We start from the raw sequence: 15726 nt of genomic DNA on the forward strand, positions 1-15726 counted from the left end.
ATAGCAGATATTATAGCACCTCCACTGTTATGGTTTAACCAGCACTTAAATGGACAGGTCTGAATTCAGGACTGTACACAGTGACATACTGCTATAACACAAATCTTAGAACAAATTGGTGCTGGTGACATTTGTTTTACTAACACTTTGAGCTGCATGCAAGATGCTAAATCCCTATCAAGGTGCTCTTTTACATGGATCAACTTAGTGCAAGAACACTAATCATGTGCAGATGCCTCTGCAAGTGATTTTCTCCCAAAAGGCCCATCTGTATGCAGAGTTGAAAAGTTCTGATACCCTTCCAATTAAACTCTAAGCACCTGGTAGTGCTGTCTAGAGAACACCACAATAAAGTTATCTTCAGGGAACTCATTATTTGCCGCATGCCATTCCCATGTAGCGGGGAAGTAGTGTATGGAGGTCTATTATGTTCCCTTGAGGGAATGTCTGCAAGTAAAAACAAACCTCATCCCTGCTCCAGTTTATTCTCTGAAGCAGATATTATTCTACTTTTGGTAAGTTTCTACAAGTTTTAAAAACTTTTCTATAAATGTTGAGGGAACATCTTAGTTTGCCCAATTAGACACAATTTGTACTATACTGTGAAATTAGACAGATAACACTTCAAAGTTGCATTTATATTCAGTTCTCCTAACAAGATTTCTGCCTAATGAGGACGTTCATAAGAAAGTGATTGTGTGGGAGATATGGTCACAATGCAACAATGAGGGTGGAGTACACTTGCAACATACAAGTGTCAGACAGTGCTGAATGCAAAAGAGCAAAAGTCTAATCATTTTGTACTTGTAAGTTTGGCTTTACTCCAAACATCTGCAAGATATTTTCAGATTATCTCAGCAATTTTTCTCTGAGAGCACAGCTTAAAAGGCACAGTACCATTTTGACTCCAGTCATTTCAGAAATACACCAGAAGAACAAACTTTAAGTAAGTGCTGGGGTAAGGATCAAAAGGATTTATTCAAGCAGCACTAGGATACACCACATTTTGGCATGCCTGTTAAACATGCACTGGCCACCAAATTTATTCAGCCCATTGCGATTTGGTGCCCCTTAACATAACAATAAAGCGGAATGAAGCTAGAGTTGCTTCCAGAAACCATGTTCGCTGTTAGCGAACAGCAATCAAGTATTTCATAATCAACCAGTATAGTCCGATTAGTGACTGCATCCCCACCCTCAGAGGATCTGAACTTTTTCCTCTTAACCTTGCATGGCAGCAGTTAATACTAAGAATCTAGGTCCTTCTCTACTTCAGAGATATGCTAATATCACCAACCGGTGTGAAAAGAAACTGCAGCCAAAGTATCCCTGCTAGAAATACCCTAGCACTAACACAACTGTCAGCAGAAGGCAGTTTTCAGCAGAAAAAGGAACTGGAGGGGGTGCTGGCAGAAATGTTCCTGGTGTCAGAAGAGTTGTGTTTATATCAAGGATCTAAAAGCAGCAGCAACAGCAGCAAACCCTGTGGTTTAGGCAGAGCTTAACTTAGTCTGAGAAAGTGGGAAGCCTGTAAGAACAACCTAAACAGAGCAATTATTTCAACAGCCTCAACACCTCCAAAAGAATGGTTTCAAAGAAGGAGTTTGCAGTACAGGAAGGCAATCCTCCCTTCTTGCTTGCAGGCCAGATTCTTCTCACCTTCCAAAAAAAAGGATCCTGAATTTCATAAAAGAAATATTAAAAGATTGAGTATGATGTCTATTTATCTCTCTTTATAATGAAGGCAATAAAGAAGACAAGTGCTGTGTATGTATAATATAAAAAGGTTTTCTGCTTCTAAGCACTTAAGGCTTATTAACCAGATCAGAACAACAGACACCGTGATTTTTTTTAAATGAGCTGCTGTACCCATGTCCTCAGGTAATCTAGCAATAGCCACATTACTAAGTGTGAAGGAAAGGACTCCATTTAAAGAAAAAAAAAAAAGACACACATATATAGCAATCTATTTAACAGAACCAATACACCATTAACTGGGATAATTTTCCCCTCAGCCAAGAACTTAACCTGCAGACATGTTAGTGTACAATACGTGTATTAATTGGTCAGGACAATACCCCCACACACACCTAGTGCTTGGTTAGCTTAAGGTTCGGCTCCTTAGTCATACTGGTGCCTATCAAGAACACCACACTTCTACCTAGGAGAACTGTTACAATCTTTCAATCTCCTATGCCTGATGAAGGATGCCTGTAAGCTTGCAAATATTTTTTTTGCAAATATATAGTTGGTCTAATAAAAGATATCACTTCTGCTACAAGTTTTGATTCCTTCTGCCTCTAGACCAACATGGCTACAACCTGGATACCTGCCACAGAGAACACTGCATACAAGCCTCCTCCTCAGAGAATTAGAGGCCTCCCCAAAAGTCACTTTAAGCTCCCAGCCATGAGCACAGCCAGCATGGCCTACCACAAGGCCCTTTTGAATCCAACAGAGTTTGCACGTTATTCAAAGTGGCATTTAACAGCAGAATTTGGGACACTAAAAAGGTGAGCCAAGTCCAAGTTTAAAATGCAATCCACAAAGAAAGTGGGAGCTTTAAGTTTGACAAGCAAAATTATCTGCTTCAGAAGGAACTTGGCCACATGTTCCTCTCCTCCTTCCCCAACCCTTCCAGGCCTCCTCTTCTACCCACAAAAAAAAAATCTATTATCTATTTTAAAAAGCTACACAATATGAGCATGTGCTCAGACAGGCACAAGGGCTCTAAACAATCCTCTGTAGAATCTGCCCAGGTATCATTACTACAGTACTGACCTGTAGAGTGTACAGTAAGCATCTCTGCTGTCTATTCTATTTTGCTTATGAAAATAAACCTAAAAACTGGTGAAAAAGTTAACTCAGTCTTGCCTATTAACAGAGTCTTTCCTTGCTTATACTATGAAAGTTGCCTCCCACAAATAATCTAAAATTTATTCTTCACCATTTCTACTTTTTGCTCAAACTGGGAGGATGAAAGGAGGCTTGTGCTCTAGTGTTTTGCCTAGTATCCAGGGTGTAGCCATATTGGTCTAGAGCAGTGGTTCTCAAACTTTTATTTTTTTTTTTGCAGACCACTTGAAAATTGCTGAGGGTCTCAACAGACCACTTAAACTTTTTTTTTTGCTCTACAAATCAAAGCACACAACTCATATTTTAATATCAGTAGTCTTACTTTTCTAGTGTGATAGATATGCCTTTTTTTTTAAGCAAAGTTCTGGGAAGTCGGGGGTAATATATGTTAGCTTTAGCCTTAGGCCACCTTTCTGCAGACCGCCTGAATAGAGCTTGCGGACCAGTTTGAGAACCTCTGGTTTAGAGGCAAAAGGAATCAGAATTGGGGGGGGGGGGGTTTGCAAAAATCTAATTAAATCTAATAAAAGATATTGCCTCTACCATGAGTTCTGATTCCTAGTGTTTTGTCTAGTCATTTTCATTTCTGATTCTCAAATTTCCCATGGGATCACATACCTTGATCCAAGATTGATTTATTTATTATGGCATCAACCCTGCACCTTCAAGGATGAGCATTTTCTCCATACTTGCTTGTGCATGTTTTAGATTAATTCCCAGAAACAAAGGGCCCCATATGATCTGACATCATATGCTGAAATGATTATTCAGTAAATGAATGAGTAAAGAATTTGAGGAACGAGTTACCGTTTGCATCTAAACAGCGTTTATACTGAGCTGCCAACAAACAGTGAGTGAGCTCTGCCCATGGTGGAATAGACATGAATATTGTTAAATCAGATTTTTATGCAAACATGTTCAGCACTGCACATAGCTCTTGTATTATAGCCTATAAGCCAGGGATGGGGAACCTCTGGGCCACTGGTCAGCTAGGGATTCCATTTCCCATCTGCCCCTGCTACATGGCTTATGCCGGTCTCCATGGAGACCCCAACTGCGCCAGCAGCACGCAGCACAGGGGGCTGCTCCGGAGCTGCTGCGAATGCGGGAGAGGAGCAGCTTGCTCTAGAGCTATGATTTATAGCCTACACACTCTGGGCAGAGGCACACATGCAGGGGATTGTGGCCCTGCCCTGGCTCCAGACAGGCTGTCGCTGCTGCAAGGAGCCATGATCACCTGCATGTGTGCCCCTGCCCAGAGTGTACAGGTTACAGATGGTGGGTCTGCCCTGGCTCCAGACCAAGCTGCCCCGTCCCACATTCCCAGCACCTCCTGAGCAGCCTCTTGTGCTGCTCTGCTGCATGCGCTGCTGCTGCAGCTGAGGCTGGGGTTTCCATGGAGACTGGCACAAGCCATACAGGCAGGGCAGCTGGGAAATGGAGTCCCCAGCCAACCAGATCCAGCCCACAGGCTGGACATTCCCCATCCATGCTATAAGCCATTGACATGAGTTAAGAGCAATAGTCAGCCTGCATAACAAAAGTATATCCAAATGACTCACCTCATGCCTCAAGAAATTCAAGCATGTCCAGAAGGTGCCAGATGAAAAGAAAGTCTTAAGACATAAGTCAAAAATGGAAAGATGGATTTATGAGTTGTTGCTGTTAAGATGAGCGAGGAAGCTAGACAGGAAGCTCCAAGATTAAAGGACCAGAGCGAAGGCCTATGGGACTTCCAAAGCAATGAGACCACTGCTCAAATTATGCTGAATTACTTTGTGTCATGACCCAAAGGTCTGATTTTTTTTGTGTGCGCTTCGGCACTAAGAATTATCCCCGTGGGTATACAGCTTCGTTGCACGGAGGAGTTCTGCTGCGCAGAGAACCCGCGTGCAGGGAAGTGTTCCCGCCACTTTGCAGCGATCTTTGCAGGGTGCATTTCCTCTGCAACACAGAAATGCACAGTGCAAAGGTTTCCCGCTCGTCGTATGCAAATTCGTGCCCCGCAATTGGCTAGTGCTAAATTATTCACACGTGGCGGCTAGCGATTGGCCTGCTAGCCGTATAAGAGGCTTGAGCAGTTTCCGCCCAAGCTGAAGAGGACTCCGCATCCATCTCGTGGGGACTCTGGGTGTGCGCGGCAGGGTAACAGAAACCCTGTGTGTCGCTCAGAGGAGTTTGGCGGCCTGATCCACCGCCCACCTCTCCCGTCTTCGAACGGAGCCTACTATAAGACGTAACGACGAGTTTTATGCGAGCTTGTCCTGGACATCCGGAGTTTGTCTGCGTGGAGCCTAGCAACCTCCACGTGATTGTGTTCTGTCTGCGTGAAGCCTTGCAACCTCCACGTGTGTTCGTGTTTTTTGTTGTAACCGCAACTCAAGCAAGTTCTCAGCCTATACCACGACCATCTCGGTGTAAGTAAAATAATCTTAAAATCAACCATTACGTGTCTGTGCCTAATTCTAGCTTGGCGCCCGCCCTCTCCGACCCGGCCTGCCCGGGCTGCTGGCCACAGCCCGCGTGCAGAGCGACGAAAGCGACCCGGGGTCAGACCCGGCGCGCACACTTTGAAGTACGAGAGAAGAATTAAATGGACAGAGCTGCCCAAGTCCATAGAACACAAGATCCTCCAAAAACAAGCAACAGCACAGAACTGTAGTAGAGGTGGAAAAAATGTGCAAGAGAAATTAAGACAGAACCACTATTCTCAAATTCACATTCAATATGTATGGACTTGAAATAGCCTTTGTAAGACACACAAATTTAGTGCATCTAATCTGTGAACAGCTGCCTTTCTTCTGGAGTTACATCTACAGTCTTCAAGAGACTGCACAGAATTAAAACTTCAGTTAAAGTCTAAAAAAGGATAATATTTTAGGAGGACTTCCACTACATTAGGAACTGTCCATGGCATCCAAAACAATGGCTAAAACAGAAGAAGTTTAAGTTAGCAGAAGCCCCTTTTAGAGATAGCCTTCCTCACAAACTCATCTCAGTAACAAACTTGCTTCCTCCATTCTCTTTATTTCACAGACAAACACACACCAGGTAGGGCTTTTGGTTTTGGTTTTTTTGTTTTTTTTTTTAAATTATGCTCTCAATTTGGCTTTCAAAAAACTATGTCTACAGCTTGAAGCATCTCTGTTCCTGGTCACAGTACAAGATGTGAAGCCATAACAGCAGATTTTTGGAGCAGGATGACATGCGAACACCATCCTTGCTAGAAGGGAACAACAACAAAAAAGCAGATGGCAGGTGCAGACAGGATCTCATTATCAGACTTCATACAGCACATAAAGCAGCCTAGTAGAGCCAAGCTACCCCGTCTAGAAAACCAAGACTGTTCTCTATACACTTAGCTGAACCAGAGACTACCTGGCTTCAGCACATTACTTTATACAGATTCGAAATGAGTGGACAGTGTGCAGTAGAGTCAATTATGTTATACACTCCAACAAGTTCACTATTTGACTATAAGTATCACTTAGGACTTTTGATCACAGTTAGGTTCAGAACACCTCAACAGTAGTCAACTGAGATGAAGAAAACTAAAGGTTGCCCAACAGCAGTAAGTGAGCTATTTTCCCAAGACCATTAATTTTCACTGTGACTAGTTATTTCATACAAAGTGTACATTAACCAACAGAATTGGTTTATAACAAGAACACTTAAAAAAGCACCCTTACTTTTTGTTACTCAAGTTGGCAGTTGCCTTTAGAGTGTTAAATGTACTAAGGCTTGCAGACCAAATCACTTTATGCCCATGAAAGCTCATTATCACCCTTTGTAAGGTCTAGAATAAGGAGAACCATACATTTGTTAAGATGCCATTTGTCAAGCTGCTTACTACAGTCACATGACAGGAAAAATGTTATACTGGTAGTTTCATTAGAAGAAGGATTTAGAAGCTTATAGCATAACCACAATTAGCAAACACCAAAGAAGAACTTCAGGAGAAGTTTTAAATAAGGCTCAGAAAAAGAGTGAGGAACCAAAGACAAACTGCTACCTGGAAAGATGCTCATCAGTGAGATTAAAGGGATCTTGGAACACTATAGATGACAAGGAATAGCTTAAGTGGAAGGAAAAAACCTCTAACTCAAGGGTGCTATAAGCTTGCTGCCAGGGAATAAGGCTCCTACATGTCAGAGCCCAATCTAATAAAGATACTTAAAACAAACACTATCTTTTTAGGTTTTAATATATGAAACCAAAGTGGTTTGTTATCTACACAAGAAGCAGCTTCAGTAGAACTTGAAAAAAAAAAAAAATACACCTGATATCCAGTAACTAGGCCTGTGAACCAAGATGAAAGATACCGGTTTACCCTGCCTGTTAGAACTTTTCAAATAGGCTTATTCTTTTAACCACCTATTTTACCAGTCCACTTTAACAGATTCTCAAGACGCCTTGCTTATTATTGTAGGTCCATCCAATATTAGTCATTTTCTCTCTTCCTGGCTTCATTTTCTCCCTCCATTATGCATTTTACTTGGTTGGGTTTTTGTGTATTTAATACTGCACCCCCTTCAAAATCACAAGAATTCCTTTACCTAGCGTTTACTGTTAGGTATTACACCTTTCTTTATATATGGGACAAACACTATACTGACATTTTAGTTTACCCTGTTGTTCATTCATATCCTCCCATACACAGACAACAAGTAACAAAGCAATGGCATAACACTTCTGGCAGCAAAAAAGGCGGCACTTCTAAACACCTGGTTCTTACAATAGGACTTATGTAACGTCTTAAGACTTAATTTCTTCCGCATATGTTTTTATATACAGTAAAATCTCTGTTATCTGGCATGAATGAGGAATGGGGGATGCAGGTTATCTAAAAATTCCTGTTATCTGAGACAGTGCCATACTTGTAGTGAAAATTTTCAAAGAATTAGTGTACAATACATCACAGTATAACATACTGTATAAAGAATAAATTAGTATACAGATAAAAATGCCATAATAGTCAGCCACCCCAAACACCAGGGCAGCCCAGCCACAGGCTGCTGCAGCAGTGGGGAGGGGTGTGCAAACTCAGATACCCTGCGCAGGTACCCTCAGAGCGGCATGGCAGGCAGGAAAGCCAAGTACACATATCGCTCCGCTTCAACACCCTCAGAGCAGTGCAGCAGGCAGAAAAGCAGTGCAGTATGGCGCTGAAATTCTGGTTAATTAAGTATTCTGGTAAATTAAATGCTGGATAACAGAAATTTTACTGTATCATTCCAATGAGTGATTAAAGTCTTCCTATGCTGTTCTTTAGATCTTGCCAAGGCTACAATTGGACTCTGCTTAATTTGAGCACTGCTCACAGCAAAGGGATCTTTTGACAGCAGTAAAAATTACTACCAGTTATTTTATTCTGGTCTTCAGCTTAAGAATCAAAGTAGCAGGCACAAAGCTAATATCTACATTCACACACACAATTCAAACTCAGCTCATAACTTTATAACAACTCAAAAAGTGTTTCATGCAGAGAATTTAAACCGGTTTGTTTGTTTTTTTAAAGCTTTGTATAAATCACAGGATTGAGCTTGCCTAATTAGACACTGTTGTTGACAAAGCAATAAAAAGTAAGGGGGGGGGGTGGTGGAAAATAAATAAATAAATAAATAAATAAATAAATAAATAAATAGTCACCTGCTACTTCCTGTATGGAAAGAGCAAGAACTTAAAGCAGACTAAACAATTAGTCTCCTATGTATTTGTTTGATTGTTAACAGCATTCCAAGTTGGGAAGCCAAGTGTTACATCAAGACCGCAAATGACTTGTAAAATGTCTTTACACTCAAAACCCCATTGAAGTCAGTGGTGTTTTTGTCAATTTATGCCACAGTAAAAATGGAAACGGGTCAATTACAGAGACTGGGTCTTTAACCTAACAGAACATTTAAGTGTTTGATTAGTGTTAAAAAGCAACATATTGTTCTTGGAGGAAACTTAGACACAGGCACAAATAGATATCAATTTGCACTGCAATCTCAAATCCTAACAAAGCAACATGCTGTGGTTCAAGTGATATATGCTCTTCACCATGTGAATAGTAGTAGACAAAAGGCATTTTTAAAAGAAAATCAGCCCAAATAGTTAAAAAAAAAGAAAAGCAGCTTTTACTTGTCAAGCTACAGCATTTATTTTCCATTGTTATTTAAAAAGAAACAAACCACCACACACAAGAAAAGGGACAGATTTTTAAATGCTTTACAGCGCCTCTCTCAGCATACACTACTCAACTACAAGTTGAGCATTTGTTCCTATATGCACATTCTTACAACTCCTTATTCAGAGCAGGCTATGAAAGCAGCTCTAATTTGCCCTCCTGTTAGTCAAATAATCGGATACAAAAGCAAAACAGTTCCATCTGTCAGTCAAAACCACGAATCAGAGACATGAACCAAAATACAGGATAAATGGCAAAGAAAGCTGCAACAACGTTTTTAGTACATGCCAAACAATTTCACTCTTATTTGCCCCTTTCTGTAATGTATTAGGAAGAAGGACAAGTAGGCTCACTAGTAACAGTCAAAGCCGAAGATGTTTCTTACATCAACTAGTTGCTAGTGTCAATTTGAATTAAACATTAAAAATCCAAGGCAATATAATTTAAGACACCTCAGCATCCTTTAAAACAGTGGTTCCCAACTTTTTTGTACTAAGACCCATTCGTGACCGGTCCTGACCCAGTGACCCTCACTCCTGACCTGCTGTCCCCCACCCCAAGTGCTACCCCCATAGTGTGTGAGGAAGGGGCCTCCCCCAAGCAGCCCTTTGGGGACTCCTGCAAGGAAAAAGCCATGATTTCCCACATTGATTCTCATTTAAATGAGAACATTTTTTAAAGTTTGTTGATCCATTGTTTAAGTTCGTTTACAACCCTTTCATACATTCTTGTGACCCACTTTCGGGCCACAACCCACGGATTGAGAAACGCTGCTTTAGAAGACAGTACCAAAAAAGTCCTTTTCTTGATCAAAATGGTAAGGAGACTTATCCTCCCCCTTTCCTGCTGACTCAGCAGCATCCCAAACCCACATCCAGCTGCATATTTGTCTCTCCCCAGACCTTCAGAATGCCTCAGTCCTCTTGGCAGTGAAGTCCCAGCTTGATTCCTGCATGTTGTCTACCTAATTACCCACCCAGGCATCATGCTGGCTCTCATTCATTTCTAGTTGCCTTGGAGATGGCAGGACCTAGTAGACAGCTCACCCCTACATCGTCTTTGCCTCTGCTCATCTATCACTGTCTGCTACTCCATTCCTCCTAAAGAGTCCTTCCATCTGGAATAACTGATCTGAACTTTTCCTCTTCCTCAAGGCTCCTACCCTCCATTTTCATCATAATCATCATCATTACCATAATCATTTTAAGTGGAGGATCTCCCTGGTTTGGGGTATATTTATCACTTATAACAGTTCAATGACTCTTATCACCCTTTCAGAAGTTTGTACCAAAATATTCAGGTGTGAACAGTTTAACAAGAGTGTACTCATAGCATGGCACAGAATCTGTTTCCAAGCTAGCAGTTTCGCTGGAGAAGGGAAGTCAATAATTGTGTTTGTCAGAGTATTTTAAAACCAAAGCAAGTAAAGGTCCAATTAGATGTGCTTGACTTTTTTTGGGTTTTCCTATTTGGCAAAATGAAGCCCAGGGGAGATGGGGAAGAGTTACTGAAGTAACTTAAGCAACTCGTTTCAGCTATTAGATATGGCACAACATAGTTTGGATGACTTCCTGCCAAACGTCAATATCATCTTGGATAAAGATTTAAATGTGACACAATTTTGCAGTCAGAAATTCTTCATGCTCAAGTATGAATTACTATCAGCCAAAAAAATACGATCTTACTCTCCTGGAAAAACTTACACAGAGAGGGACCAGAAAGATATAAAGATTACGCCTTATCACCTGGTATTATAAAATTGATCCAATTTTACTAACTAACACTGCTTGAAAAACAAACTAACTAGAAGTAGACCAGTAAACTGATATTTCTCAGTTCTGGGCACCAGAAATTAACTAAGTAAATGACTAGCTGCTACTCCAGAATAAGTAGAACTAGCACAGTGCACTGCATTCTTCAAATAAGCTTTGTTTTTCATATGCAGGGCTGGGCAAACTGAGTCAATTAACTAAACAGAACTAAGTTTTATTTCTCATTTAAAGCCATGTAAAAATCGAGTGTTTTTACTCTGGAAGAGTACCATCTTAACCCAGTCCATGGATCAGTGGTCCCCCTTCCACTGGGGGAGGGGCACTTTGAGATATAAGCACATCTTTTAAGTGCTGGCATTTATAAAGTAATTCAAGGAAGAGTGAAGAGAAGTGATTTTGTCCACCAAGAGAATAAACCAACAAGGTGGCATGAAGTTAACAGTCACAGCTGCAAGCTTCTAAACAATACACCTGGGTTCAACATAAGCATGTTTTGCATCAATGTGACAAGTGTATCCATAAAACATGGATGTCTGTGGCACAGTAACTAAACCCTGGAAGAACCATAAAAACTGATGAAACACAAGCTTGTAAATTCAGTGGCCGTTCACTTTCACAACTAGTATTCATGAAGTAGACATGACCACATTCCCAACTTCTTCCTTGCCCCTCAGCTGCTGCTGCAGCAGCAGCAGCTCTAATTTAGCCTTGGGTAGGCTGAAAGGTTTCCTGCCTAAAGATCCTCCTTATTTTGAGGTGGTGATGTGGGGGGGAAAGCATGATCTGTGGATCTAGGGCTGCAATGTTTGCAACCCTGGAGTGAGAAAAGCAGGACAAGGGACTTTAAGCTACCACTCCCAAAGTACAAGAGAAAAAAAAAGTTTCCATTGAGTGGAGACTGAAGTTAGTAAGCAACAATGGATGATGCAATTGGGAAAGATTAAGACAAGAGATCTTGAAGTAGCCCAAGGCTAGCCTACACTGTCATCATGGTAACAAGGAGAGCCGAGCATGCCTAGAAACTGGAGCAAAGAAAAAGAAAAAGCCAACATGATCAAATGCCAAGATATGGAAAAGCCCCACAAGCTTTACCACACCATGCCCTAAAACAGCCTAAATAAAATTAAACTTTGGGTTAATTCAAACAGTAAAGAGAAAACATCACATCAAGAGTATGCTCCATGACGTCCAAAGTTAAAGCAATGTCACTTCTATTAGGACTGTGATAAGAGATTAAGGAAAGTCAGGGCCCTCCCCATGTTATTGTGGATGCACTGTCAATCACAGTGTTGGGCCAACCATCTTTCAAAGGACATGCTAGGCCAACATTCTGATACCTTTTGATCCAAGCAAACCCAGTGCATTCAAACTAGGATATTGGCCCTAGGAACCAGGGACACTTCACTTACAAAAACTATACTGGAACTAAATTGCTCCCATTTGAATATAGCATTGTGACACTGTGCCACATTCCACTTCAAAGCTCACTTCATTTTAGTGGCATTATGTCAAACAAAAAGAGCACTTGGGAATTCTTTGGCCAATACACATTAGTTGTGTTGTTCATCTCTGTAAAGCAGGTCAAGTTTACCAGCCAATGCTATACAAACATAAAAGCTTATGAAAGTGCACCATCCATTTCAGTACCAAACTGATAGTGATTCTTAAGGATACAAAACTGGTCATAGGCTGTTCTAAAACTGCTAGAACTAACATTTGGGAAATACTGAAAAAAATGAAAGATTCTATTTAGGCACTTGTCAGCACTTTACAAATTGAGGATTTTACTGTTTTTCTATAACCAGTTTCGCTTTTTATAGATCTTTCATGAAAAAAAAAAAAAAGGGAGGAAACAAAACTGCAAGAAGAGGAAAATGCTACTAGTAAAACCACAAAAGTTGGCCAGGGTAGCAGCAGCAGGTCTTAACTTACACCCCTAGTTAGCTGGGCTTAGTGCTGATGTTCTTTTATAACCCCAAACAAAAAGAACAGGAACTAGTCAAGAAGGGAAAAGCACTATCATGTGTGGCCAAAACAATAATTAAATATCAAGGGACTAAGCAGAAGGTCATGAAGTATCAAAACAAGGGGTGGTGAAGAAAAAAGAACCCACAACAAGATGTGCTTGATTTGGCTGGTTCTTTCTAGCTATACCATATACAATACATAATCGATACCACACTTGCAAAAAGTTCTGCGGAAGGATGGGAGTTATCTAAAACTTATTAGCATCTTTATAACAAAAGGTATCTTATACAACCAAATACACAGTGAAGTACTACTTCAGACAAACTTAAAATCAAGCCTTTTATTAACAAAAAGTTGCCACTTCTGGCCCCTTAAAAACAAATTTTAAAAGATTGTGCGCCATATTTTGTAACTTCAGAAATGCCAGGAGATTTAGTTCTGCTCTTCCCTGGAGAACTTTTAGAAATCTGATATAGATTACTTGTTCTCTTCCCTTAATTTAAGGATAAGTGCTTAGTCTTTAACAGGGACAGCTTTTTCCCCCAAATGTTACCACGGGAGCTGAAGTAACTAAAAGAAAACAAGTCTAAAGAGTCACTTCCCATTTCAGTCAGAATGTACTTCCTCTCTCAGTTGTCATAATATCACAGGCAACCTATCAAGTCTTCAAGGTAACAAAAGATGACTCACTACTAACAGACACTTCACATCCTCTTTAACTACGAAGCACAGATGCACAACCTGCATTTTCTATTCTCTCTTCTTTATATTCGGTCCTAGAATGGATAAGAGCACAACTCAGACTGCACATTTCACTCTTAGATGCCAGGGTGGCTATTGCCCTGCCAGTGGTAACAACTTGCATGAACACTACAGGCTTCAATTGAAAAAAATATTTATCCATATATTGTTTCTGTCTGGAAAATAAGCCTATAGGCATGCAGATTCATACTTAGTCTTACTGAGAAGCATTTGCAGGATCGGTACTTATGCCTTCCAGCATCTCAGTGAAGGTCTCTAATGAAGTAAGTGCTTTGTTAAACTTTGCTTTGCTCCATTTAAAACTATAGGTCAATGTGCAATATGAAGACACAGGCCACAACAGTGAGCTATGTTAGATAACCGACCATCTATTTAGATATCTAGTTTTATAGACACTACTTTTCACAACTGCAAAGTACCCGTATGCAATAAAGACTCCCCTACAAAGAAAGAAACTTCTTTAAACAAGAGAGTTGGAACAAGAAAGTTATACTCAAGACAATCTTTAAGAAACGAAACAAAAAAACCCCACAAGATAGCTACCCCAGAATCGAGAAATATGAATTATGCATGTACACATTAAAATTTTGTGGGCATTATTTTCAGCAAGCAGAACTGAGATTAAAAAACCTATCAAATGCGACTCTTAACTGCTCAAGTCGTTCAGATTCTCTTACTAGGTAGTGAAATGAATTGTGTCGAGCTCAAACTGTTTCAGTCCTTCCATTTCCTGATGGTTTACATTTACAAAAGAACAGACAAGCAGTAGTCATGAGAGCAGCTCTGGGACAAGCAAAAAAAAAAGAAAAAAGCATCACCCAGACCAGCTGCATGGATTTCTTAAGGTGGTATGTTTTATGGGACCGACCACGTAGCTGGGATAGTCAGATCAGCTTTCAAACACAAGTTGTTCTTCCTCAGGCCTGGCCGGAAGAGCCAGACGCAGCACACTCCGGTTTTGTTCTTGGGTCGAGACAACAAACGGCAGTGCGAGGCAGCCCAGCAGGCCACCATCTCCCTTCTGAAGGAAACAAGATGGCTCAAAGAATCAGAGTCTGAGAAGCCTCCAACTGTTGACTGTGGCGAATAGCTGAAGATAACGGGGCTGGAAAGAGCCAGGGCTGCAATGCCAGAGAGCAGCCACTCTGGGGGCGCCGATTCGCTCAGAGGCCACTTGTTTCCTTGCGGGCTGTGAGGCGGGCTCTCCCGCCCCACAGCCCGCTCTGGGGAAGCCCCGAGGGGAGGGCAAAGGCCACGGCCGACGAGGCGACAAGTCCCCCTGGGCCTGCAAAGCTGCTGAGAAGGAGCCGGGAGGCTTCCCCCGGGCGACTTGCAGCCAGCAGCGAGGCCGGGACCGCTCGCCCAGGCGCTGCCCCTTCCTAGGCGCGGAACTAGGAAGCGCCGCGGCACCTGCGGCCCCGCCCGCCCCCGCCCACCAGTTGCCGGCGGCCGAGCGCGGGGCGCCCTCCACCCCCACTCCCGCCAGGGCAGCGGTTGGTGCCTTCCACCCGCCCCGCCAGAACGAGCCCCGCGGCCCGGCCCGGCCCGGCCCGGCCCGGCCCAGCCCCTCTCCCGCGTCGGGGCCTCGGCGCCAACCCCGCCCAACTCCGCCTCCCGCGGCGCTCACCGATGGTGGAGATGAAGGTGGTGTTGAAGGCGTCCTCGCTAAAGCGGAAGAGCAGACAGGTCTTGCCCACGCCCGAGTCCCCGATCAGCAGCAGCTTGAAAAGATAGTCGTAAGTCTTCGCCATCTTCCTCGGCCTCCGCCTCGCCGGGCACCAACAGGGAGGGGGTGGAGGGAGCTGGCGTCACCGCTTCGCCCCGCCCACAACGACGACGCGACCAATGGCCGCAGATCGCGCCCTAACTCATCATCACGCGCCGGACGCGCGCACTGCCTGTCGGGAAATGAGGTTTCCGCGGTGAAGACCTGGCCGCTTCCAGGAGACTGCTGTGGCCGCGGCTGAGTGGAGGAGCTCGCCGGCTGCCTGCTCCGCGCCCCCCGGGGAGTGTGAGCCGGAGGACGCTCCACGGTGCTCGCGGTTTCGGGACCTGCTCGCAGCGGGACTGAGTCCCCACGGAGCAGCCACGCATTTCCCAGAGGCGTGAAGCGCTCTTCGCTCGCTGCTGAGCGGAGTGGGCTGGGACCGGGGGGCGTTCGTAGTCCTCCATCCCTGGACGGCGTGTGACGGAGGAGCC

The 15726-nt window shown here is 42.9% G+C and overlaps 1 protein-coding gene across 1 annotated transcript in view; it reads right to left on the reverse strand.

Moving 5' to 3' along the window:
• Positions 1-15328, reverse strand: part of RAB8B (RAB8B, member RAS oncogene family) — a 40323-nt gene extending 24995 nt beyond the window's left edge. Inside the window, exon 1 of the mRNA XM_014597363.3 lies at positions 15155-15328. Coding sequence (XP_014452849.1) covers positions 15155-15278 — 124 coding nt within the window. The 5' untranslated portion in view covers positions 15279-15328. The remainder of the gene's footprint in view (positions 1-15154) is intronic.
• Between the last annotated feature and the right edge of the window lie 398 nt (positions 15329-15726).

Source organism: Alligator mississippiensis, chromosome 11 (assembly GCF_030867095.1).
Source record: "Alligator mississippiensis isolate rAllMis1 chromosome 11, rAllMis1, whole genome shotgun sequence".
NCBI classification, from domain to species: domain Eukaryota; kingdom Metazoa; phylum Chordata; order Crocodylia; family Alligatoridae; genus Alligator; species Alligator mississippiensis.